This window comes from Mastacembelus armatus, chromosome 21, assembly GCF_900324485.2.
Source record: "Mastacembelus armatus chromosome 21, fMasArm1.2, whole genome shotgun sequence".
In the NCBI taxonomy this organism is placed as follows: Eukaryota; Metazoa; Chordata; class Actinopteri; order Synbranchiformes; family Mastacembelidae; genus Mastacembelus; species Mastacembelus armatus.
Window position 1 is genome coordinate 17,395,703 of NC_046653.1, and position 26,439 is coordinate 17,422,141.

Sequence of the window (26,439 nt, forward strand, 5' to 3'; positions counted from 1 at the left end):
CCAGTCTTTACCTTTAAAACAGCACCAGCACTACAGTTTTTCAAGGTATTTGGCAAATAGGTTGTTCCAAGCATCTCAAACAACTTGCCACAGTTACTCTGTGGGTTTAGGCTGTTTCTGTGTCTTCTGTCTCTTCGTTTAATCACAGACTGATTCCATGATGTTGAAAGCAGGGCTCTGTGGGGGCCAGGCCATCTGTTACAGGACTCAGTTTTCTTCTTTTCTTGAAGGTGGTTCTTTGACTCTGGCTGTGTGTTTTGGGTTGTTGTCATGATGCAGAATGATTTTGGGACTGATCAGGCTCCTCTCTGATGGTGTTTCATAATTGATCTAAACATCTACATTTACACACTGGTATATTTACCACTGAGCAATTTCATGGTCATTTTTGGGTTTGATTGTCTAAGAAATAAGCATGAAAAAAAAAAAACCAGTGGCAATACACAGAGGGTCTCCATCAAGGTTACTCAATTAGTCAATGAATCTATTAGCTGACTGGGTGAAAAATAACCAACAATACTGATGAAGAGTGTAAGTGATTTTTCAAGTTCAAATGGTAAGCATTCATTATTGTAAATGATTAGATTTTTTTTCCCCTGTATATTATCACATTGGGGAAATTGTGCTGGGTGTTTTCCATCTTGTTTATGGAGTAATCATGTAATCCATAGAGTCATAGAAATTAATCAATAAACTGTTCTTAGTTAGCACTTCAGTAAATTATTACATTTTTATGAAATTTAGCATTATAATTAGCATCATATGGAATAACAGTATATACAGTAAACTCTAACTCTAACTATTTTTTTAAATAATAAATCCAAATGTAGTTGAGACCAGATATATTTATTAATTATTAATTTCCTTGCTACTATAAGCCACAGTAAAAGTTTGAATATCAGAGTAAAGTGCTCCTGGTTATGTATCAACACTAGTTCAGAGTTGTTTACTCAGTCACAGTTAAATGCTGATGTGTCAGGGGAAAAAATGGTCACCACAACATAGACCTGCTGAAGTCTTTTGAATATGTTTTAGCCAATCAGCATCAAGTTAAATTTACTTTAAAGTTTCGTTTAAAGTTTCACATCCAGGAGTGGTTTTTTATGTGACGTGAAATCGAAACCCAGCTGATATCTAGCAGTCTTTCTTTCTTGAAAATTATATGAAGGAAGCTGTAAAGTTGATTCCAGTCACTAAAACAGCCTAGTTTTGAGAAACTTCTGTTATGAGTGGAAAGCAGCCAAGTTCTGCCCTGCAGGAGGTGTTTTCCTGTACTGTGTTTATCTGAACAGATGTGCACACACACACACACACACATCATCATGCATGCGTGTGTACTCTTGACTCTACTAATTTGTGGCACTCCTCTTCTCAGGGTCCTGTTATATCCTGGCGGACACATGGACATGGAAGAATAGAAATTTAGGTGAGTTTTGAAAACCTCTGCTGCAATAATCGCACCTGTTCCTCCGCTGAGTGGTTTCATTTTTTTTTTTTTTTACAGGCCCTCCAGCTGACCTCTGGGCTAAGTCCTGGCTGTGGGGCTTTGTTGTTGGTGGGCCAGCTGAAAAGGTGTTTATGTGAGTGAGAGGGAATGAAGTCCAGCATGAGGCAGTGGCGGAGGCTGGTGCTGGTGGGAATGCTGGCCTGGGTTCTTCTCTTTCTTGCCCTTCTCTCTTACTTCCTAGACGCTCGTGTGGATGAGCCCCTGACCTCTGCTGGCTCTTTACTCTCCCAGCACCCTGACATCCGTCGCTTGGCCTCCATACAGGCCTCACATCAGCAGCATGTCGTCCTTGGCTCCCAGCCAGAACCAGAACTGGGTTTGACATTACCTACAACATACCCTGGAGATGAGCCACAGCCTGAGCCTTCTGCCAGCTCCACGACCCCAGAGTCCAGCCTGGAGGTGAGCCACAACCCCAACAGTGCTCCCTATGCCATTTATGGTAGCCAGGAAGTCAGCCAACAGGACCAACTGGACCCCCAGAGCCTGACTGCCTGGTCCTCCTTTGGTACAGAAAATGTAGGTTCTCACTCATACCCTGCAGTCCTGAGTCGTGAGAGAATATCTCAGATCACAGAGTATCAGAACCATGTCAGCGACACACACAACCATGGTGGGGAGGAGGAAGAAGAAGAAGATGAGAGGGAAAATGAAGATGAAGAGCTGGGAAACAGAGTTAGGACTACAGTGGACAGGAGGGTGGGGGGTGACTCTTCTAATCTAGAGGAATATTATTTCTCCAAATCAGCCTCTGTGGTGCAACGGCTGTGGCGGGGCCATGTGTCCGCTGACATGTTGAGCCCTCGGCTGCAGCGTGCCATGAAGGATTATGTGAGTGCCAACAAACACCATGTTTCCTATAAGGGGCACCGCAGGTCTGCTCTGAGTGCCAAGGAGCTGCTGTGTCAAATGAAAGCCCAGGCCCAGCTGAGGACAGTGGATGGGTTGGAGGAGCCCTTCTTATCGCTTGGTTGGGCTCATCTTGTACCGTCAATCCCCCTGGAAAAATTGTTCAGGCAGCAGGACCAAAGCAGCTTCAAATCTTGTGCAGTGGTCACCTCAGCTGGTGCCATCCTGCGCTCAGGACTGGGCAAAGAGATTGGTGAGTACAGAGGTCAGAGAGTTTGCATAAACATTACAGAAACACAGACACTGAGAGAGCTGTTCATTTTTTGTCATTTTGACAAGAAAAACGTATTTTACATCCTCCAAAGTAAGGTTTCAGTTTTTGTACTGGTACTCAGAATCTGGTTTGGCAGTAGGATACTAGAACACCAAACCCTATTGTTAACAGGTGCAGTGGTATGGGCAAACTGAAAAAAATAAAATTAATAAAATCATAAAGAAAAAAAAGTTGTAAAGTCTGAATCCCTAAATGCAGCTAGTGCAGAGGCCTCGTATGCTTCCCCTTGAAGCTGTGGTGTTCATTCATAACTCATATCAATTTGGGAACTGATCAGAAAGTTCATGAATTTCTCATGAATGTCTCATAAATGTCTCATGAAGTTCATGACAATCTGCATGTTAAATCATGAGCTATCAGCCGTGCAGAGTTGAGATGTGGATCCCTGGGTGATGCCAATGCAAAGTTTAGTAGTTTAGTGTCTAAACTACAGTAAGAATGACTGAATAAGGAAATGTATCATTTAACAACAACTTAAAACCTCTGAAGACGAGGAAAATTCACAACTTTTTTATTGAAAATTGGATAATTAGTGTTTGAGACCCTTTGTCATGAAAAAAAAAAAATTTAAAATAACTTATAATTCACAGAAAAATGAAGAGAAAAATTCTCACATAGTCACCAAGACTTAATTTAACACAGGAAATTAAGAAATTGACAAAGGCCTTAATTTTACATTTGCAGTTTCTGGTTTTAGGTGTTGCTGCTGGCTGCTCCACCATCTGCGTCAAATTCCAACTCTTCCAGTGCGTCAGGGGGTGTAATGCTTCACTTTACATTTATAATTAAAGTTCTGCAGGAAGTCTTACGTTTTAATAGGAGCACCTTACCGTCATAAAACACTACGAAGTCATAGCTGCAGTGTAGTAGAGCTGCGTCTGAATAGTACAGATATAATGGGAATAATAAGGTTGATGTTGTCAACAATTCCTGTTAAATTGAAGTGAACCAAAACCACTTCTGAATTCTGAGTTAAAAAAAAAAAAAAGCTTGATCTTTTATGCTTTGAGGACAGTGGTCCACTAAGATTCTGTATTTGAAAGGTAAAGCCACCTGCAATGATTTGCATTCACTTGCTTTTTTTATGGCTTTTGCTGATTAACTTGTCAAACAGATTGTAAACAGGTTTGAGTGTGTGTCTAGCAAGCTATATTTCTTTGCATTTGAATGCGTGGGTGCGCTTGGTTTAGAGACTTTGGCAGCTCCTTGGTTAGTGTGGAGAGTGTGAACTCAGTGACAGATGGCTCCCTAGAAAAAAGAAGAACCCCCTCTGGTAACCAATCAGGCTTCTTCACATCATTGCATATAGCTTCCTTGCATTTCCTTATGAATTCAGCTGCTCAGAGCAAGCACTAGAATTAATAAGGAGGAATTTGGATTTATGCATAAGAGTTCTACATTTCTATACCAGTTCTGGGTTTAACAGATACTAGATGCCCCAGATAACATTGCCCCAGAATGAGAACATGAAAATCAGATGCATGCAAAACTCAAATCTACACTTGACCCTGTGGTTACAGTGGAATTAAAATTGTGGTGTGTGTTTCAGGGAAAACAACAGCGCTGCAGTCTGGGGCCCCTACTCTGTGCTAGAAATTACAATAGAAATCGGAGTATTTTGAGATCGGATTTATTCAGGAAGCTGTAGTTGTAAACAGACTTGCTGCAAAGTGAGTAACTCAGCAGTGTTCTCTATTTTAAGCAAGAATGAAAAAAGAGGCTGTCTTCAGTTGTGGGCATGAGCTCTTAGTATTAGACTCAGCAGGTGCTTCTAAATCTCTGATGTAGTATCATCTCCCATGTATGTTTTTGGTTTGTGTCCAATAATGCGGCCTATATGCATTCATAATAGGGTTATAGCATCATATTTTTTATCATTACTTTGGTTTTTTGTGCATGCGTACTAAGCCTAACATATGCAGGCTCCAGTCTCATTATAAGAACATGGAAAGTGTTTGAAAAAGTCATTGTAAAGTTGTTACCTATTTCTTCTTTTAGGGCTGACACAGATATTTCTATGTCACACAGAAGGTCAGTGTGTCATCATGACATTCATTAAAAATGGGGTTTTTCTTTGTTTAGTGTCTTGATAAATGAGATGAAATGTAACAAAGCTGATTCATTATTGAGTGGCCTCAGTAATTGGAAAAAACTTGACTTTTTTACATTCATTCTCAGGCTTAACTTCAACAGGAAATCAAACTGCATTGATCTCATTCTGCTTGTTCCCACAGTGCTTCACTGCTGCATTGAATCAAAACCCACATTATGCAGCTGTGAGTGGTGACAAATCACCCAAAACAAAATGTGAGAATCAGACCCCTTTGCTGTGCTGTGCAGGCTGGCTGACATTTAGATGATCAGGTTACTCAGTGGGTGCAGCACCGAGATCGCGGTAACTGAGGTTTTAGTTTAGATTAGAGTCTGGATGTGTGATGCCACGTGGCTGCCATCAAGAGGTGAACAGAACGAACAGTGCAGTAGAACTGAGAGGATGGAGAAAATGCATATCATGAAACGTGCCCTGCAGCAATTATTCTTTGTACAGCTTGAAATTTTATTAGTCTCAGCCTGTGTTGGTGAAGCTCTAATTCTTGTCCCATGTAGTTTTAGACATACTGCTGTTACATTTTAGATGTAAATGAGACTTTCTGCTTTTGTAACTGTGAATTGCTCTGATGCCCTCCAGTGGTGATATTAAAAACAGGCCATTCATCCATTCATCGGTCCATTCATCCCCTCTTTGAGCAATGCTACAATGTTAACCAGGTTTATGTAGTTTGGTTCTTACTTTGTATTTATATGTCCAGTGTGGTTTTATGTTGCTCTGTAACAAGTCATCATATTCAGACTCCATATAAAGTATAAAAGACATCCTATGGTCACATTATATCACAAAATAAACACTGGCAAAAATAAAATTTAAAAAAACTTCATTTAAAAACACATAATTCTTTAAGGCTCATGTAACCTGCACTCAGAAATTATGATAACGTTTATCTTCATCCATCCATTCATTATCCATTCATCATTCTCTGCTGGAGCCTATCCCAGCTCTCTTTGGGTGACAGGCAGGGGTACACCCTGGACAGGTCACCAGTCCATCACAGACATTTATATTCATTGTTGATTAATTTGTTACGTTATTTTTTTACTAAACTTTTGAATTTATTAAATGAAGATATGAAGCTTGAAAAATTCACATTGCAATTTTCCAGGCAGTGCCTTCAAATTACTTTTGAAATTACTTTTCTTCATGGTCTAACATGCCCCAAATATTAAATTTACATTAAAGAAAGGCGGTTTGGGTAGGATTGCATTATGAAGAGACTATAAAAGATATAATAAAAATTATTTTTGTAATTTCTCTTTAGGCTGATGTACTTGGCAGCTTTAAACACCCTGGACTCTTCTAAGAAGGATCTGAATAAGAAAGAAAAAACTACTTTTTTTATTAACAGTTTGCCTCAAATGAAACTCCACTTCATTTTAAGGAGTTTTATGGACTGGACTTCAATAACACAGTGTGTTCTTTTTGAATAAAAATTAAACTGATAATTTAGAAGTTAAGAATTTGTAAGAAAATAGCTCATACATAGGGACTCAAAAATATATGAAAGTGTAGACATAGAAATACAAAAAATTAATAAAAGTAAAAAGAAATAATAAAAAATCTAATATTTTCCTGATACGCAAAAAAATATTTTTCATTTTGAAAATGATTTAAAACATTTAGAATGTGAGATCATGTTGTACCAAAATCAGCCACGGACTATCTGAATTGGTAAAAACATGCTTTTCTGCTGGGTGTAAACATGAATAATCTCTGCTTTAAAAAAAAAAAAAACTATCTTAAAAAAATCTTTAACTCTGGTTTTAACAGTATTATATTGGAGCAGGGGTGAAAGCTCATGTGTCCTGAAGCAAACTGGAGTCAGGGTAATTCAGGAGTGAGGGACACTGGAACTGGCCCATCATCAAAAGAGAGGCGAACACACATTTGTTACTATTATTACAATCCTCCATCACTTGGGGTAAATATTTTGCACTAAAACACCTCGTGTTAGTGGTAGCTCTCAGGCTCACCACCAGAGGGCACTTTAGTTATGTCTATAGGCCTGTCAGGCATTGTTTACTGTCAATGTGATCATAATTTATGTCATCGCAATCACTGTGTTGTCATAGTGACTTATGCTGCAAATAGTTTGGTGCCATTGATTTTAAAATCTGCAAAAAGGTGTGTGTGAGAGAGAGAGAGTTGGAAGTCATAGTTCAGTGAGCCCCTCTCTGCTTTATGTATTTGACTTGGAAGAATAATAAGTAAGAAATACCTGTGAAAGACAGTGACATCAAGACCTTGACACACTCGGAGTAATGTTAAACATTTTCTTTGCAAAGATTTGATATAAATGAGTTGACATTCATCTGGTTTCATTTAACTCAAAGCCTGGATGACCACCCTCACTACTTTTAAAATAATCAACCTGATTTTTAAATAAAGTGGGGGAAAAAACTCAGCAACGTAAATAATTTTGGGGGAAACATAATTTTGATATTACTTTTAAGCCCACGCATAAAGGGGCATAATATTGGTCCATATTTTAAAAAAAAAATTAAAAAAGAACATAATACAGTTTTATTTATGTAGCACATTTCAAGGTTATTCATTGCCTGCTTCAGGTGACACGGTCTGTTTGCCTTTCAGACACCCATGATGCAGTTTTACGGTTCAATGCTGCACCTACGGAGGGATACGAGAGAGACGTGGGGAACAAAACCACTATCCGCATCATCAACTCCCAGGTGAGTGAGACTCTGGCCTTGTATGAAGCATAATAATAAATAATAGATGTATACATCCAATGTCACCAATGTGAATAATATGTAAGATATGTAGAGTGTATGTAGAAATCACTGATTTCTAATAGAAATCATTACCCATGAAACTACATTTGCAGTTTTATTTGCACATTCATTCATTTTAATATTTAAAAGATTACACCTGGTTTTAGTCAATACGGTATATGTCAGTGATTATGTACCAGGCTATTTCTTGAAAGTCACTGTACCCGGTCAAGAAATGGCCTGGTACATACAATGACACCATGTAAACACCTTAGCTTGTTGTTTTAAAAGTTTTTAAAGGTATTTTTTTTACAGATTAGCTGTTTGGCTTGATATTCAGTTGGACACAGTTTGCTTAAATTTCACACTTTATAATTCTCTCTATAGATTTTGGCCAATCCTAGGCATCGATTCAACACAAGCTCTATCTATAAGAATGTGACTCTGGTGGCCTGGGACCCTGCACCTTATACTGTCAACTTACACAAGGTATGTGTTTTTTTGTATGAAATTAGTTTGCTGGGTTTGATCCCACAGTCGAGGCCTTTCTGTGTGGAGTTTTCTCTATGTACTCCAGCTTCCTCCCACAGTTCAAACACATGGAAGTTGGGTTGATTAGCTTTCTAAAATTACTCATAGGTGTGAATATGAGTGTTTGTCTCTGTGTGTCAGCCCTGTGATAGACTGCTGATCTGTCTAGGGGTTAACCCGCCTCTCGCCCAGTGACAGCTGAGATCGGCTCCAGCACTAATATGTTGCTCTGCCGTAGGGACCACCCTGTTTATTTCAACTACATAAACTCAACATCTCTGCAGTCCTCCCCTCGCCATTTCCATTTCTCTCAAATTTGCTGTCTGATTTCATCTGTCTCTGCCCTTTCCATCTGACATCCAGCTTTAAATGGTTCTCATTTATGTTTGTTCATATTTCCGAGAGCACGCTTACTGTGACTCCCACTTCCACCCTTTTCCCACCCTCTCCAATCCACTTCTTCTTCATGCGTACTTAACAATTGTAATTCAGGGAAGAGTCTGCTGTCACAATCAATTGAGTGATCAGGGTAATAACCTAAAGCCACACTTTGCAATTCAGTTTGAGTTTTCTAATTGATTTAGATGATTGGTTGATTTGTTTTTGATCATTTGACAGACAATTATTTCATTATTTAAAATCTTACTTGTCTGCTTTTATTCTTTTTTTCTCACCATTTGCTTATAATATAATTACTCGTCCTGTCAAATGAGCAGTGACTAGTTTTCAGGCATTAACTTTCAAGTCTGTGTAGAAGCAGAGATCATGATGTGCATCACTGATTACCTGACCTTTTTCTATACATCCCTGTTACCTTGTTTTTTTCTCAGCTTATGCAAGTAATCAGCCTGTGGAAATGTGTTTCATGGAGAGATAATAAAAACATATCATGATTCTTTTCTTTGACCTAAACCGAAATGTCCTTTTATTTCTGTAGAATAATAAAGTGTTCGTGGTTCCAGCCTCCAAAGAGAGAATATGAGCTGCTTTGTAACATGGTAAACTGAGTATCTTTACTGTAGGTTTAAAGATACTGGTTTTGTAACAAGTGGTGACACACAAATTTGTCAATAAGGAGGACGTGATCCAATGGAAGCTGAGTATTAAATAATGTTTTGAGCAGTTACTGGGTGTTGCAGTACGTATCAATCTGCTGCGGCCCATGAGAGGTAACGCCCGCCCAGCTGTCCAACCACCATAACTCCACTAACTTTACAAATAGCCACTGATTAGCAATAGCCACTCGATAAATTATGGCCCGAAATCTGTTTCAGCAGCTAAAGTACCATGATGTCCAAATGCATTTGTATGTATAAGTGTGACTGTGCAGCTGAGTCTGCAAGGTCATCAGAACACACAGTGATGCCCCGAAGACAATTATTTATAATTTAAAGCCTGAATAATTCACAAGATGAGAAATAAGAATCGGTAAAATAACCCAAGTGAAAATGTTTGCTACAATATTAAGTTGCAGTAGTTTTGTACTTATTATACCCATGCAGTTTATTCACAATGGACTAGAATATGCACAATATATGTGGTCATTATCATAAAACATGTTATATATTGTATGTTATTGAATCTTCATTTAAAGATATAATTTATGGGGGAAACAGTAATAAATCTGCTGTGAAATGGAGAAGTGTAAATGTGCATATAGTTTATAGATGGTGTAAGAAGCACTGATATTCCGCAACAGTATAAGACATCACAAAAAAAATACACTCATCCCACTAAAAAATGAATGTGAAAAAATGTATCTCTTGAATTCAACACAGTTACTCTAAAATCTCCCACATGAGAAAAGTAGTGTTCATTATATTGACTGTCCTTGATACAAAGGATCCCTTGTAGCCCAGAGGTGTTCTTAAATGTCACTGCGATCGCTGTTTTTTTTTTTTTTTTTTTAATCTGATGTGAGATACAAATCATAGGTGTAGAGGAGGAGGTGTTCAGCATTGAGATTTTCTGTATGCAGAAGTGTTGAAAAAGCATCTAATCCTTTTTGTCAAGAGCATACAATATTCTCAAATTGTTTTGACAACGATAGCCTGCCTGTTTTTATTTGTAAAAAGGCATGTTCTCCATCTGGATGTGCCAAATGCAGTCTAAAGACAGTGCATGTGTTACTGTAATTCAGGATCTAGCCTCCAATCAAGGCAAAGTCTGTTCTTCAGATCTGATAAAAGATGCGTGAAGGTGTTCAGTTAAAACACTGTCCAACTCTGTCTCCAGTTTGCATCTTCAGCTGTTTCTCTTCCTTTTTAGGTTCAACATTCTCTGACATGTCTGGTTCAGTTCAGTTCAGATCTTTATTTCTCCTCAAGGGGAATATTGATAAACATGATATGGTCTGAAAACCTGCCACTTCAAGGTTACCCTATTGATTTGATTTTATCCTTTAAGCTGCAGAAGAGGAAAAAATGAAAATCAGAAATGAGAATTAGTCGAAAGTCCAGACAGTTGCAAGATTCACCCTCCCTGTTGCCAAACTGATGTGCATTCCCTCCTCCACCTCTTTCTTTCTTGTCAGTGGTATGCCAGTCCAGACTACAACCTGTTCGGTCCATACATGGAGCACCGCAAGCTCCATCCTGACCAGCCCTTCTATATCCTCCACCCCAGCTATGTGTGGCGACTCTGGGATGTGATTCAGGGTAACACTCATGAGAACATCCAGCCCAATCCCCCCTCATCCGGATTCATAGGTCAGTATACACGCATACTGCGCACGTCTGTTCGTTGCCCCTGGGCTCTTATCTTTTCCTTCCTTACACACAGATGAAAGACATGATGAAAATTTTATCTTCAGCATGCAGTGACATTATCCACATGCAGCTTGGCTATGAAATGCACTCCAAAGCAGAAGATCCAAGCAGGGGGTTGTGGAAGTGTGACTACTGTAAGGCTGTCTTTACCAAATCCCCAGCATGCTACTATTCACTTCATGTTGGTGTCTTGCACTATAATTTTCTGACCTCCTGCTCACTCAGCCATATACCAAAACAACCAATTATAGCAGGGGTCTGTTCTCTGCAGTTGATCCTCAGTATCTCGTGACGTTTTCACTCCTCATATCAAAAGTACTCAGAAGTATTTGTCTAGAATAATTTGCAGTTTCCTGGAGCAGTTTTAAGACTTTCACTGTGATGTTTGTGTGACAAAACAAATACACTTTGTAGTTGAGTTTCTGAATGCTTCCCTTTATTTGTTCTTTAATAAAAGTGCCAGTTTAGTTTAGATTTTATTTAGTTTTGTTTTTGTGAACATAATCCAGCATCATGTACGTGTTCTTTTGATCCCTGTTGGTTTTAATTTTTATTTCACTACATTACAGTTTAACTAATCACAAACCTGGCTGCAACAACACAAATCCTTTCTTTTGATCACTTGGGGTTAGTGAAAATAAATTAAGGAACATTTACATATGTTCACCTTTCATGTGGATATGACTAACTTGTTAGCAAACAGCAGCTTATTTGCACATCCAGCAGTTATGGAGCAACTCAACATTCATTTTGTGTCTTTTTTTAAGTCCACTTGTTAAGTACAGTGTTCCCTCTCCTTTCAGCTCTGTTTTTATCTGCCTCTTGAGCTTATGAACTCTCTTCTTTGTTCACCAGCAAGTTCTTCACTAGGTCAGTTGAATGTCAAGCAGGTACAAAATCAGTTTTTGGAGGTTTTCCCCCAGTGAGAGTGAATTGTCATCCAAAAGCATTATTTTTTTAAGTCCTCAAAACCACAAATATACATTCATCCTCTGAACACCATGAATGTATATGTTTAAACAAACTATCTAACTAACACTATAATTTATCACACAAGAAAGATGAATTACTTGAAATACGACAGTCAAGCAAAATTATTGGATTTCAATATAGTATATACAAGATGAAATGTGAATCCGGGTTGAGGTCTTTGTGTGAGAACTTTTAGCAGCTTTTACAGTCAAGAGCATTGAAAAGGGCTGGAAAAAGAGAAAGGATAGATCTCAAATACAATACAATACGTCAATCAAGTAAAACTGACTAGAGCACAAAACCTATTATGAAGTAGCTTATGCATGATACAGCTGCACAGTGACAACACAACAGCCACAGACAACAGGCACAAGGTTTGTGTTTTGTAGAAAAGATGGATGAAATAAAAACAGATTCTGGATCTCAAAAGTTTGTTTAGTCAGCAAAATAATATATTTGATACGTGTTATAGAAATGCTATACTTTAAGTTAACATATTTTAAAAGTATATAAATGTCACAAATTGAAATCTTAAACCTTTTATAGTTTTCATATGGCTGGTTTTATGGCTTGTGTTTGGATTTTCAATTTAGCAGATTTTGCAATATTTTACAAAACTGTCTTCACCCAATGTTTTGGCAATGACGTCAAGAAGGCCCCGTACTGTTTTGACATGACAGTCCCCGATAAAGAAATTATTTTTTTCTGAATTTTGAAGGGTACTCACCTGCACAGAGCCAGGAGACCAAAAACTATCAAACACCTTTTGGGATGAAATGAAACCCTGAGCCCAGCCTCATCCATCAACACCAGTTACCAACTTCACGTTGTGGCACAATGAAATCAAATCCCACAGGGTTTCCTGAGTGTGGTCTGCTCATTGTTTGTAAATGAAATGGTTAACGCTCCCATATAGGAGTCATTTTTAAGCGTCCATATAAATGTGCCATGTCATTTATACCATTTCTACGGACATTCAGTAGTTTAGTCTTGTACATATAACAACAAAAACAAGAGGACACACACCAAAAAAATTCCTTTCAATAAACCACAAGCTCACACAAAAAATACATTTACTGTCTAAATGAATCATCTCCACATTTCACTGTGGTTCACAATGTAAGTGAGGTAATCGACGGACTTCATTGTGCTTCATTGTGACAGTGTTTCCTATCTGGTTATGCTGAGGGTATTCACGCTCAGGTCGAGGACTCAGCAGATGTCATGTGCTTGGCGGCCGGCGTGTTGTAGCACTGGTTGAGAGCGTTGACGGGGATCTGGGCAGTGCAGGCCACCGTGTTGCTGTGGACTTTGCGATTCAGCTGGATTGCTGTAATCTTTGAAGGCATTGAGCAGTTAGCAGTGCTGTTCTCCGCTGACCAGTGATTACAGTGAAACAGAATAAGGAAACATCTGTAGAACTGAGAGAGAGATGAAAAGAAAGAAAAGAATGTGACTGTAATGTCTTGACCCTAAACCAAGAGTTGTTCCTGGTATGATCAGAGATGGACTGACCTTGATGTGACACTCTCAGAGAGTGGTCTTACAGAGTGGGTCTCTAACTCTAGGGAATTTCACCTTCCAGGTCATTAGATAATTTGCTGGAAAGGTCTGAGGGATGCTGTCTGAAATATCAGCGCTGGTGCATGTCTTTGTCTATGTTTCTTGAGTACTGTGTGGAAATGAGTCATGACAGGTTCTACCGTGCGTTTTACCTCCGTTATGAGCATTCATTGTCTTACTTGAAAATGAGTCAAGGCTGGTATTTTTCAGCATTGACTGCTCGTCACATTAATGGGACATTATCATAAAGGTGAACACGAGATAAAATATTTGTAACTATTTCTGTATTAAGCAGCTTTGAGGCTTATTTGGCTCTCTCTTTAGCTTCTCTCACTTACTGTATCAATTTGCAGTTGTGGAAAATAAAATCGAAGTATTCAAATTCAACCAAGCTTATTAATTTCCACTGGTTCTGCAGGATGTGACAGGCTGGCGATCTGTCCCTGGAAGTTCCAGGATAAGTGGTAGGCGATGGACGGTACTGTAGGACTGTCATAAAAGTTCAAATGAGATGTCCGGCAAAGTGGTCTAATGCTTGTTGGAGCTGAAGAGATTTTATTTACAATCAACCAGTAGTTAACAATTAAAAAAATAAAATTAGTTTTAGAAACTAAGGTGGACAAACTTCTGGATCTCTTTGAGAATACAGTACAGGGACAACCGGCTTACAAGATCATGCCATGATGACACCAATATGATTACACATTCTGCAGGAAGGATTTTGTTTGGTTATCCCTGGTGAGTATTATCATGCTGGAGAACAGCAGTGGAGAAGGATGAGGATTGTGCGCAGAATAATAATCACCAGGAAGGAAAAGATAAACGCAAACCAGCGGCAAAGTACAAAGCAAGGTGCAAATAAACAAAAAAACACACACATAACAAAAAAGTAAATATATGTGGGAGCTGACTTGTCTTTATGTTGGCAGCACATTACTGTGCATGAAAGATACCTTGCAGAGCTGGATAAGGCAAGTAAACACTGTCTTCATATATTATGTATTCAGTTTGATTTTTTTTTATCTCTATCTAAAATACAAGTTTGCTAAGCTCAAATTCTATATTGCAGCACAGCTGAACTGCACATTTGCACCCTGGAAATGCCCAATCTAAATGCATTCTCTGCTTTTTGATATTGTGCAAATCCAGAAAAGATTTTATACATTTTTTTCAAAGATGGCAGCAGATGCTGAGAAAGACAGTTTCATCTAACTCTTAAAAAAAAAAACAAACAAAAAAAAAAACAAATGCATGTTTCCCAAAATATTAAACCATCCCTTTCACCCCAGCTGCTGTAAGCAGTGCAGCTCTGTGGGCAGCAGGTTGTGATCATACCGGCCATATTCGAGGTGTGTGTGAGGGAAATTTTCAACAGAATACCTTGACAGACATTATATCTGCTACCTCCCTGTGTGAATTCAAAGACATGCAGGAAGCAGCATTACCTTACTGACCACTGTGTATTCACTTGTGTATATGTCATGCAGGCGTGATGCATGTGGCTGATGTGTAAATTGAAACTGCTGAGTAGGTATAAAAGACTGCTGTTACCTATGTTCAGTGTCAATCAGTGTTGGCCTGTTCTGCAGAACGAATGCTCTGATTGTGACTCTGCTGCTCTGCCTATTAAACTTGCCATCATATAACCTAAGTTCTGCCTCTAGTTACTTTTGCCACAAGTGTGAATGTGTGGTGTGAACATGCTGTTCTCTCTGCTCTGCTCTCTGCTAAACCTCCCAGAATAATAATAATTAAAAAAGTTTAAGTAATGGACTGGTCAGGAAATATTTTAAACATGAACACCTCAACTTCTATCTCCCTGTTGCAGGCATCCTCCTGATGATGGCGCTGTGCGAGAAGGTGCACGTGTATGAATACATTCCCTCCATGAGGCAGACGGACCTGTGCCACTACCACGAGCGTTACTATGACGCTGCCTGTACACTGGGTGCCTACCATCCCCTCCTGTACGAGAAGAGTCTGATCCAGCGGATCAACGTAGGCCCTCAGAGTGATCTCAAGAGGAAGGGACGGGTCACACTGCCAGGCTTCAGCACCGTCAACTGTGACATCTGAGAAATGAAACTTAACCTTTTGAGCCTGACATTGCACACGCACACATACACACACACAATCCAGCCTTTTCTGGCTGAGTAAGGGAGAGGTGCAATAAAGCCACTGGAGACAAGGAGGCTGGAACTTACAAGTTTGAAGTTAGACCCATGAAGAACATAAGCCATAGCTCTCCAGGGTAGGGTCAATGTGGAGACCTCTGAAAGACTTCTTCATCAAGATGGTTCACTAGACCAGAACCAGGCAGGAAGAGTCTCCGCAATGAAGCTGAAAAAGACTTTTCTCTCTGCTTTAGCTGAGCCACGTTAGCTGTGGAGCTGACTAGGGTAGCAACAGATCAATGTTTTTAGTGAATTTTAAATAGCTGGGTGTGTTTCGATGGTGTAAAATCTGTGTTTTTCAATAGTATGGGTGGTCCTCCACTTAAAGGAAATGACACTATTATAATGCCGGATATTTGTGCTATTTTTTTTTTTTACTGGTTAAAATGGTTGTGAATAAGCAGTCATCCATGCTGAATGTTAAAAATTCAACTTAGATAAATGCTGACACTTCACGTACATGCAGTAGAATGAACCATATTTAAAGACAGATTTAATGTCACCAGAGTCAAAGTCAAGCTGCCACAGTGGTCACGTAACTGTGCAGCTCATCGCTCTGCAACAGGTGTTCCTGTTTGACATTCCTCTAATAATATCTTGTGAACTCAGAAGTTATATTTCGTGTCGTCATGACGGCTTCATTTCGCACTACTGATGCTAATGCTCACATATTCTCCTGTGCATGCAGACTCACAACCACCGTGTTGGCACTTCCTCAATCAATGTCAAGAGCCCTGTATCTCACTTAGAAGCTCACAGGAAGGCGCCAGTTGTCCTTTTGGATTCATCTTAACTATAGTAACATTTTTTTTCACCGGGTGCATCATAAAATCAATGTAAATGGGGCCAAAATGGATCTACAGAGCTAACAGGTGCTCGAACAGCTGTAACCCCGTGCCTAGTGGCCAATTAAACGCTTTCCTCGGGTTGCCTTGTGACTGTTCAGTAACATGCAGTACATACTGTGGCAGGACTGCAGTACCGTGGAGTTTGATTGCCATGAAAGGTGTGAAGCAGTTGATATTTCTCAAGTGGTGTGTGTCAGGGGATTCTCAGCTCTGCCTCAGCAATCACCAGCCCCTGTTTTCGACAGTCAGTTGACTCTTATTGAATGTAATTTTACTACTGCAAGTAATGGCCAAACTCTTCCTGAAGCTCTATAGAGCGGTATGGTCAGAATATTTGCAGCTCCATGCAGGGTTATTTCTTTGCTGTGTAATGGCATGAGTCTCATTTCCTACAACTGTAAATGTGTCATAATTCCTGAAACCTATAGTAATTGTCTGTACCTGTCTGCAGCTCAGAGTGGAGCCGATTATACCAGAGGAATTTAAAATGGGAATATTATCTGATTTGATGTGTCTTTGCCTATGATTATTTTCTGTTTACAACGAATCTGTGCCACATCTGCTGCAAGCTCTAGTGGTATTGAGTGAAAACAGAGTTGGGTGTGTTTTTTTTTTGTTTTTTGTTTTTTTTTTGCTGCAGACACGCAGTCAGAAAAAACGTTGCTAATAACAAAGATTTTTACAACTTAAATGTGCTACTCAACCTGTTGTGCTATTGGTTGTAGTTCAGTTTAAGATGTGAAAGCTTGTCATAGAAATGTTACTTTGAATAGTCTGATGTACTGTATAGTGAAGAGGATGGCTCTGTAGTAGCAGTAGTATGTAAATTATTCTGAGGATTAGCGCTGCTTGTTATGGATTGGGGGCTGGGTATCATTTACAGTTTGTCAGCACTAGTCAACCTGGTATGTTAACATACCAGAGCTAACCATTGGTTTCTCTAATAATTAATTCACCTGCAGTGTTTGAAAAACCCAGAAGGTCATTTAAAATCATTATTATTTCTAGAATTTCAAAGGACTCTTCTCATCATCAGGGTTTAATTTAAGTCAACTAAACATCTACTGAAACTAAAAAGGATGAGTCTGACTAAATATGACTAAAACTAATATGGTGCTTTGATTTCAGGATTCAGTCTAAATCTAAAACCTTCCAGGGCTAATAGCAAAGTGCTGATATCAAGAGAAGGCACCTTTGAACCCAATTTTTCCAACAAACTCCTTTATAACTGTTTGAACAAAGGAATGAATTGACCCAATACTGTGTTCCAGTTTTTCAATACTTGACATTATGTGTGGGTGATACGATTCATGCCTCCTATTATGGTGTCTATATTGCAACTAATATAATTCAATACATCATAATCTATATTAAAGGTAAAGGTGGCTCTATAGAGATGGTATAGACATACTTTACTGAGAAATATATAATATATATGTGATTATATTGTCCAGCCATGGTTCACACTTTATGACACTTGGTGTTAAAAATGTAAAAAATGACTGAGCTTTGATACCCAGCCCCAGTTTCAGGGTGATTATTAGGTTTGTCATTAGGAGATAATTGGAACAAGGAGACCTGAAACATAAGCAGGTGGTGGAGGACTATGACAGAGGTTTTTAAAAAGAAACCACTGTGGAAGCTTAAGGAGACTTCAGCATTAATTTTAAATCATATAGTTTATTAGCTGCTGTAGGTTTTATATTTTATGTTGAGAAATGACTCAATGTTATAGTGCTTGTGATTGTAACACACTCAAGGTGCATAAACCTTGAACTTATTATATGTGTATATTTCTGATAACATTGATTATTTTTCAATGCACAGAGCATGCAAATCAGGATCAGGGCTAAAAGTCTTAAACTGTCTGTGCTGTACTGTGCTGCAAGTAGACACCATTGTCATTAATGTTGTGAGAGACGATTGTAATATAATTTTTCTTCCCTTAAGTAGTGTTTTGCAGATTTTAGTGCATGCTTATGGACAGGAAAGTCTCATTAAGCTGTGGGGGAGCTATTAGTAGTTCCCTGGGAGCTTTTGATTAACTAGAATACCTTCTGGCAACTTGATCTTTGCGTCATAATATTGTGCCAAATTCCATTTTTAAATATGTGTTATGTGGATAGGTTAAATGTGTGATGAGGACTTGGAGTAATAGCAGGACTTACATTATAAAGTGCTGTTGTTCTCGCTGGCATGCTTTAAGTTGGAACTTGATTGAATTATTACTCCTCTTCAAGACAGCAATTTTACTGTAGGCATTAAGTACAATACACTGTACTGAAACTTGACGTTAAGATTTAATGTCTTACCAGTAGGGAAGTGTTGAGATGGGAAAACATATTTTGAGAAACTTTATGATGTTTTTGCCCACCCATCTTTTTTTCTCTCTGCACTTTCCCTTGAATCCTATTTTTTAATGTCTTGTTTTTATTCTGTATTGTGAGAGATGCTGCACCACACTGCCTCTTAAGGATGGTTTAAGATTTAAGTGTTTTTCTTTCTCTCCTGCTACTTACTTCAATATTCCCAAGGAAGAGAAACAGAAGCAATCATGACTGAACATAAGCATAAAGGGCCTGTTTCACTCCAAACAGCCTTTTTGACTTTGGTTTGTCAGTGAATTTTCTTACTACACTTGAATTGATATTTAAATAGACCATTTGTATGATTTCAGCTGTTGTAATTTGTCTTTTTTTACGATGTAAATAAAGCTGTTGTACATGTAAACTGTCGGTGATTTGAATGAAAAATCCACAAATGTTTAGCACTAACCTGCTTATTCATAAGTATATAGATGAGTGGGTTGATGACAGTGCTGCTCTTGGCCAGTAGCGAGGGAACCACACTGGCCACAGGACTGATGATGTTGGACGGACCAAATGTTGCCATCATGGCCACAACACCATAAGGCATCCAGCATATCAGGTAGCAGGCTGCTGTTGTCAGAACCATAAACAGAATGTGGTACTCTCTCCTCCGGGCTGCAGTCTTTCGGATTTTACCAACCTGTTGATGACAGGAGGAGAGACGCTTTTAGAGGAAAGATAGTTTTGTTTCCAGAAAATATTTTTGTTTTTTGATAGTTTGAAAACTTTTAATTGCTTTCCAAAATTTGTCACTTCCTTTATTTCACCACACTAACTAAATGCCACCTTTACAAAAGCTTCATTGACTAATCTCTTCTTCTTTGTGTACTCAAGGATGCACTGACTGAAGAATTAATGCACAAGCAGCTTATGAAATAATAATGCATTAATGCATAAACTGATATTGCACTTTAGTGGTACAAATTAATTAACAGATCTGCAGTCAATCAAAATATCAAAAGAAATTTTGTTATTCCCAGTAAATAAATTCAACTGATCTTCTTACATTACAGGTCTGTTAACTGTATCACAGTCCTGATCCAATTAAAGTTCCCCTGGATGCCACACTGACTCTTCTTTAATCTTAGCCCTTTCTTCACCCCTGTGTTATGTGGCTTAATGGAGATGAAGAAAAGTGGGGGAGTTTTCTCAGCTCCCTGCACGACACAATCAAGATAGTCTACATGTCCTGCTGAGCCCAGCACTTTCTCACACATTTATGTGAGACTTTTGCACACTGAATACAAGTGATCCTTACTTTTAATGACTTCCCGCGAGCTAAGTGGGGCCAAGCCAGCAGGAGGTCTGCTCAGCTTTAGTAACATGAGATAGTCATACAGGAGATATCCAATACACTTCTATTCAAACAGCAAATTGAAACTAAAATCCGATCCCTGTAACACTGATTCTTATGATCCTTGTTCCCTCCTCCAGCTGATTAGTTGTGATTCTGAGGGTGGATGCCTTTAACAGAAATGAAGACATGGCCACTGTTGATGATTTTAGATCTTTCCTCAAAAAGCTTTTACAGCACCAGGATGTTATTCTGAGAACTGTGTGTACACCTGAAAACATGAATAGGAACTGTTTTTATCATCTTTTGAACTAGGGGGGGGGTTTGTGCTCAGTAGCAGTGGAGCCACATTTAATGTAACAAATGTGTGACCTGACATTATGGTTCTGACCTGAAACTAATTCAGCTAATGTAAACTACTCAGATAGGTAAATAACACTATGTGAAAGCTGCTTATTGATACCAGGGGTCTTTGCAAACAGATAAAAAATAATATAAGATTTATTTAGGAAGGAGGCATCCAGCTGTCAAAGGATAACAGTAACCATTGCAGTAAACTCCATATTCTGTCAATATTCTGTTTGTTGATGTACTATACAACTGGATTTTCATAATCTTTATTTTTAAAGCACTTAAAATGGGTAAAGCTCATATGTTTTACAACCTGATTAATATGGCTGGAGTAACAAAAGGAGTTTTGAGAGGGTCAGGGTTTGTCACAGCAGCGGAGCTTTCTAAGGTGTAACGCTGTGATAATCTCCAGTCCTCTTAATCCCCTCTGCTCTCACAGATACATGATTTAAATCTAAACCACTGGGAGTTTAGAGGATTTAACTTACTTAAGGTGAGTAAAGTCACTCCCTAAAACTCACCAAAACCTCATGCACCAGTGGCTGCCACGGGTCACTATCAATTATGTGTGTGCTTTGTTTTCAGCAGAGGACAGGGAGACTCCTTGCATTTTTTCTTAATATTTCCTGTTCCCTAAGAAGACAAAAGCATTTCTCAAAATATCTCTTCCCTTTCCTGCACAATTAGAGCCAGAGGGTTTGAGTGAGAGGCCATGGGCACTACCAGTACCTAGGTTTAGGTAAACAAAGAGCTGGACCTTAGCAGTACCGCACAATTCCCTACTATATCACTCTGTGCAGAGTCACAGCAGGGGGATGATGCCTTCTGGGCTTTTTTGAAGGGGGAAGTCTGTGTGAAACAGACTGAAAATGAAGCTTCATAATTCCGCTTCTATGAACACAAGCACAACTCTGCCACTCCACTAAGCACTGAAACTCAGTGAATGTGATTAGTGCATGCCCCCGTTATGGGGGACTGCTGACTGAGTGTGGGTGCTAATGTTTTTGCTGTGAAATTGTTCTACAAAGTGAACACCATGGGACTTGTAATTCACATTAATTCAATGTAACCAACTACTGTGTTTTGTTAAAAAGGCTATTTTACCCACCAAGCCTGTTTATACTCAAAAGGTAGATTGTGATGGAATTTAAGTAATTGTGGTATTGCCTTCAACATCATACAGAACAATAGCAAAAACATATGTAAACATGTAGACACAGACACACAAATACACATATACTATTGCTGTCTCTCTACCTGTTTGACTGCCCAGAGCAGTCTGAAATAGCAGTAGAGCATCACCAAGACAGGCAGACCCAGGCAGAAAGTGAAGAGACAGATGATGTACGCGTGTGACTCGGCCGTCTGAGTTGTCCAGGACACAGAGCAGCTTGTTCCTGCCCCCTCGATACCATAGCTGCTCCAGCCCAGCAGGGGAGGCACTGTCCAGAACAAGGAGTAGAACCAAGTGCCCCCAACAGCCAGCAAAGGTTTGCGGTAGTTCAGCGCATGCTTGTTGTGCACGGTCAGAGTGCTGTAGCGGTCATAGGAGAGGATCACTAAAGAGATCAATGACACAATACCTGAAGAAGACAGAGAGGTGGAGGAAGCCAGCTGCAGTCATCAGGCTTGCCACAAACACTCAGAAATACAAACAAAGCTGCAGAATTGAGAACTCAATAAGTGTGCATGTCTGCGTGCACAAAATAATAGATTCAATTTCGTAACTACTTCACCAAATGATATGAGACCGGGTTGAAAGACACATTGTACATTGCAGTTTTTTCCACAGGAGGAGAGTCATATGGCTATGGGCTCTTTCTTATTGATTAATATCAGTGAATCCTGTAGACGTAAACGAAAAACAGATGTCTGCGTGTGAACTACATGTTAATGTATTGGAAAAAAACAAAAACAAATTAGACAAACCACAGTGGAGAAAAGAACAATAATGGTTCTTGATTTTACTGTTTGTTCAGTCCATCCCTGTGTTTCTCCCTAAGGACTGTCATTACTTGCTAGTCTCACTGAAAATAATAATTACAGATTTATATTCATAGCACCATGACAATAGACCTTTGATGTGTTTAGGCCCACTGTGCTAATTCCTGCTTCAGCACATCATTCACTGGCTAGACATGAGTTAGTACAGTCTTAGTATTACACACTGATAAGCATATCCATCCATCCATCCATCTTCTATACCCGCTTTTTCCTTGTTCAGGGTCACGGGGATCTGCTGGAGCCTATCCCAGCTCTCTCTCGGGTGGAAGGCAGGGGTACACCCTGGACAGGTCACCAGTCTGTCGCAGGGCATAAGCATATCCATTATGGAAAATTATATAATTCTAAAGAGTCTGTGTGAAAACAGTGTGTATTTGTAAAATTATATTTGCAACAAGCTTGTACATTTAGGTTTACATCTGTAAATGCACAGGTTCTGCCTTAAAACTCAGTTTTGCAAGTTTGTGCATCCATTTTCAGGCTTGCAGTCCTACTTTCACCAGCTAAAAAAAGCTGTTGTAACCAGAGCTTTGTAAAAAAAGTCACAGACACAAAATCTCTAACTCAGTAGCAACTGCAGCTGATTCTGACATGAAATCAGAAGCCGAGCAACATGTTCGGTGCAGCTTGTTTATAGTTATGGTACTGAACCCAATATGAATATTTGACAGATTACAGATTACTACTTATTTAGGACCACCACATTTGAAAAATATGAACACTGAAAATGTTCATCATTTTCTCAACCATCTACTTGGGAAAGAAAATATTTCTGATTAGACCAGATTATTATGTGAAAAACTAAAGCTTTTTAGTACTTGAACCCAACAGTGCTCGTGGTGGCTATACTGTACCAATTTAAAATGAAAATACAGCTGGTTAATACATTTGAGACATTATTTCACTAACCTGTAGTGCACTAGTGTCTCACCTTGTTTCAGTTAATGTATTTAGTTTCATACTAAGAGTTGTATATCAAAGGTTGCATTCATGAAAGATCTATAAAGATCTGACTGAACTAAACGTAAATGTGAGTCATCAATGTGCGTCATGAGTGTCTGCCATTCTAGTTTTTTAGAAATCCAATGGTCAGTACACAGAAAATGAGATTTGATAATATATGAGACAGACGTTAAAAGCTGGACATTTACAGCCAGAGAGGCTTTCTATATCTTGGCTGCTCTTTCCATTATGGATGTCTTCCCTGAATAGTCCTTTTTAAAAAATTTGATCAGTGTTTTTAACTGGCCATCGGCAGTCCAGATGGAGCTGGTCATCAGTAATATTACATATAATGTGTGAGTTTGTGCTGTGGCACTGACTATAGAGGTACTCCTGTGCTCTCTCTGTAGGAAAGCCGGCAGGGTAGGGATTGTGGCTGGGAGAGTTATAGAAAGGAAATGAATAATCCAATTTCCTTTGGGGACAATATGCAGTAGACAAAGTGAGTGTGCTGGATGTGAAGATGGGTGTTTGTGAAGTACACATGCCGTGTGTCACTTAATGCACTAATATACAAATCTGAGCCAGGTCTATATATAAACAAGAAAGAACTGATCTAGATTGACATAAATACATGTCTGACACCACAAATGTCTTACGCCATTTTCCAACAAAAGAGATCTCAGTATTTGTGCAAATAATTATTTACAATTCTAATATATGTGAGTCACCTCAGAGGGCAAAACAGAAATGTAGTTATTGGCTCACAGACTCAGTGAGAGAGACTGGCCACAAACTCCAAAAGGAGAACACAATACACTTGTCTTTATGTAGCTGCCTGTCAGCTTTTGTATTGATTTTGAAACATTTTACTTGTTCTGATACATTTCATGGTCTAGCACCATCCTACTTGTTGGACATGCTTACAGTGTATGAACCATATGTCCATGCTCCCAGTCACTGGAACAGTTGACGTTTTTATCTACACCTAGCCCACCATCTGTCTTATTTATATTGTATCTTATTTTATTTCGACTGTGATCAAGGTTTCATTGCTCATAGTTGTTTAACTTTTCTGTGTTTTTCTTTTCTTTTATTTCCCCTCATTTCCTGTCTTATTGTTAACTCTTCAGTCGACTGCAAAATACTTTAAATTGCATAAACTTCTAAGAAAGGTGCCATGTTAAAAAAAAAAATGCCTGACTGATTTGATTGATGGTGTACAGAGGTGCTGCCATGCTCCACTGAGAACATCACACCCAGTCCCCCTCAGTCTCCAGTCACTGATGTAGGCTTCAATCAACTGCATATCAAGGTCTGGTTGCAGATTTTTAGCCACTGAACTGATAAAAACTACAAAAGTCGCCTTTTAATTCACAGGTAATTGTTTATTTTTAAAAAAATGTTAAGGGTTTTTGGTACAGCCTACTGTCTCACACATACTCATACAATATTTTTTTTTAAACATGCCAGATGCTCTGTCATTTGGGGGACTCACCAAAACAGGAGTTAACGAAGCCGTACCAGTTGCATCCACTGCGCCCCAGCAGCCACTTTCTACGGATACTGGAAGCAAAGCTGAGTGTGGTGCCGAACAAACACACCAGCATGTCACTGACACTAATGTTCAGCAACAGCATGTTCACCGGCGTTCGCAGCTTCTTGAATTTGCAGAAGAGAAGCAGGACAACGAAGTTGTTAAGGAAGCCAAAAGTCATGATGAAGCCCAGCATCACGGACAGCACGACGAAGCCCATGGGGGAGAGTTTCTCCGGCGCGTCCGTGAGCTGCTGGTCATCGCTGAGGTTGAAGCTGCAATTCAGACCCGCCTGACCGGAAAACATCCTGCGGTCCATCCTTCTGCAGCGGTATTTCTACTTAGAGTATCTCACATTGCTCACACATGCAAAGTTTATGAAAGCTTCTGTTTGTCCCTTTGGAGCATGTAGCCTGACCTGTGCACTTGGTGTTGTGCTCAAAACGCACATTCCTCTGCAGGTGCTGAGAGCTGCCACCCTACACTAACACAAAGGCTGGAAAATACATGGCAACCAAAGTGCCACCTGTTCCCTGCGCGCATCGCGCGTCTTCTCTTCCATGTTCACCACATTTTTCATTTCACTTTTTGCTTTAATATTTTTTTTTTTTTCACAAAAAAATGTCATTATTCATCTGAGTTTATACAAGTGTCTTATGTTATGTCTGAGGAAGGCTGTGATCACTTTGCTCCGTTATCCAGCATCTTTTAAAGGCGACTCTTACGTCAGGAGGCACTATAGGACAACAGGAGCCATGGGGGAGGGTTTGGTGTGCGCGTGTGCGTGAGGGAATTGGGCGAGAGGCAGATTACATACTGGGCAGATCACCAGCCCATCACAGGGCTGACACATAGAGACAAACACTCACCAATGACCTAACCCCAAACTGCATGTGTTTGGACTGTGAGAGGAAACCAGAGCACCCAGAAAAAACCCACATAGACATGGGGAAATCATGCAAACTCCACACTGAAAGGCCTCAGGTTCGAATCCTGAAAGTGGAGGTCACTGACACAGAAATAAGCCAAAGGGTCTGGATTCACAGAGTATTACAGCGGGTACACAAAATCATTGCTGGTTTTAGTCTATTGAATTTGTGCAGAATAATAAGTAGAAAATCGATGACCTTGTCTTTTAAAATGAATTCACCACAATGGTTCAAAGGCCCAGTCAGTATTTTCACATTCAATGGGCATTTTCTATGTACAAAGCTCATGAAAACCATCATAACCAGCTTTGTAGAAAATAATTCAAAGCAGTAATGTTGACAATTTAAAAAGCCTCTAACAGCAAATATTTTTGAAGTGCATTTTAAAGGTCTTTTAATGCAACACTTAAATGTGATACAATGATTAGTACAAGCTAACCACAATTGATTACTTAAACATAGCTGCACTCACTGAGATGCTTGCTGCCTGAGGCATTTACACACATTAACAGGAGGGTATCAGCTTTTCCACATCATTCAAAACCACGCTTTGATACTTGTGTGTAGTCAGAGTGACAAATTATTAAGAATTTCTGGAGCTTCTGTTTTTCTTCTGTTTATG

The 26,439-nt window shown here is 39.3% G+C and overlaps 2 protein-coding genes across 2 annotated transcripts in view; one reads left to right on the forward strand and one right to left on the reverse strand.

Annotated features, from left to right (window-relative positions):
• Positions 1 to 19,121, forward strand: part of st6gal2a (ST6 beta-galactosamide alpha-2,6-sialyltranferase 2a) — a 31,544-nt gene extending 12,423 nt beyond the window's left edge. The window contains exons 2-7 of the mRNA XM_026295323.2: positions 1,376 to 1,426; positions 1,505 to 2,609; positions 7,396 to 7,493; positions 7,923 to 8,024; positions 10,600 to 10,774; positions 15,198 to 19,121. Of these exons, the coding sequence (XP_026151108.1) occupies positions 1,595 to 2,609; positions 7,396 to 7,493; positions 7,923 to 8,024; positions 10,600 to 10,774; positions 15,198 to 15,445 (1,638 nt within the window). The 5' untranslated portion in view covers positions 1,376 to 1,426; positions 1,505 to 1,594 and the 3' untranslated portion in view covers positions 15,446 to 19,121. The remainder of the gene's footprint in view (positions 1 to 1,375; positions 1,427 to 1,504; positions 2,610 to 7,395; positions 7,494 to 7,922; positions 8,025 to 10,599; positions 10,775 to 15,197) is intronic.
• tmtops2b (teleost multiple tissue opsin 2b) lies at positions 15,627 to 25,207 on the reverse strand. Its single transcript, XM_033325790.1, has 4 exons — positions 24,850 to 25,207; positions 21,663 to 21,988; positions 19,163 to 19,400; positions 15,627 to 15,763 (listed from the first exon to the last, which is right to left on the reverse strand). Exons 1-4 carry the CDS (start codon positions 25,205 to 25,207, stop codon positions 15,627 to 15,629), a joined length of 1,059 nt encoding a protein of 352 aa, XP_033181681.1.
• Between the last annotated feature and the right edge of the window lie 1,232 nt (positions 25,208 to 26,439).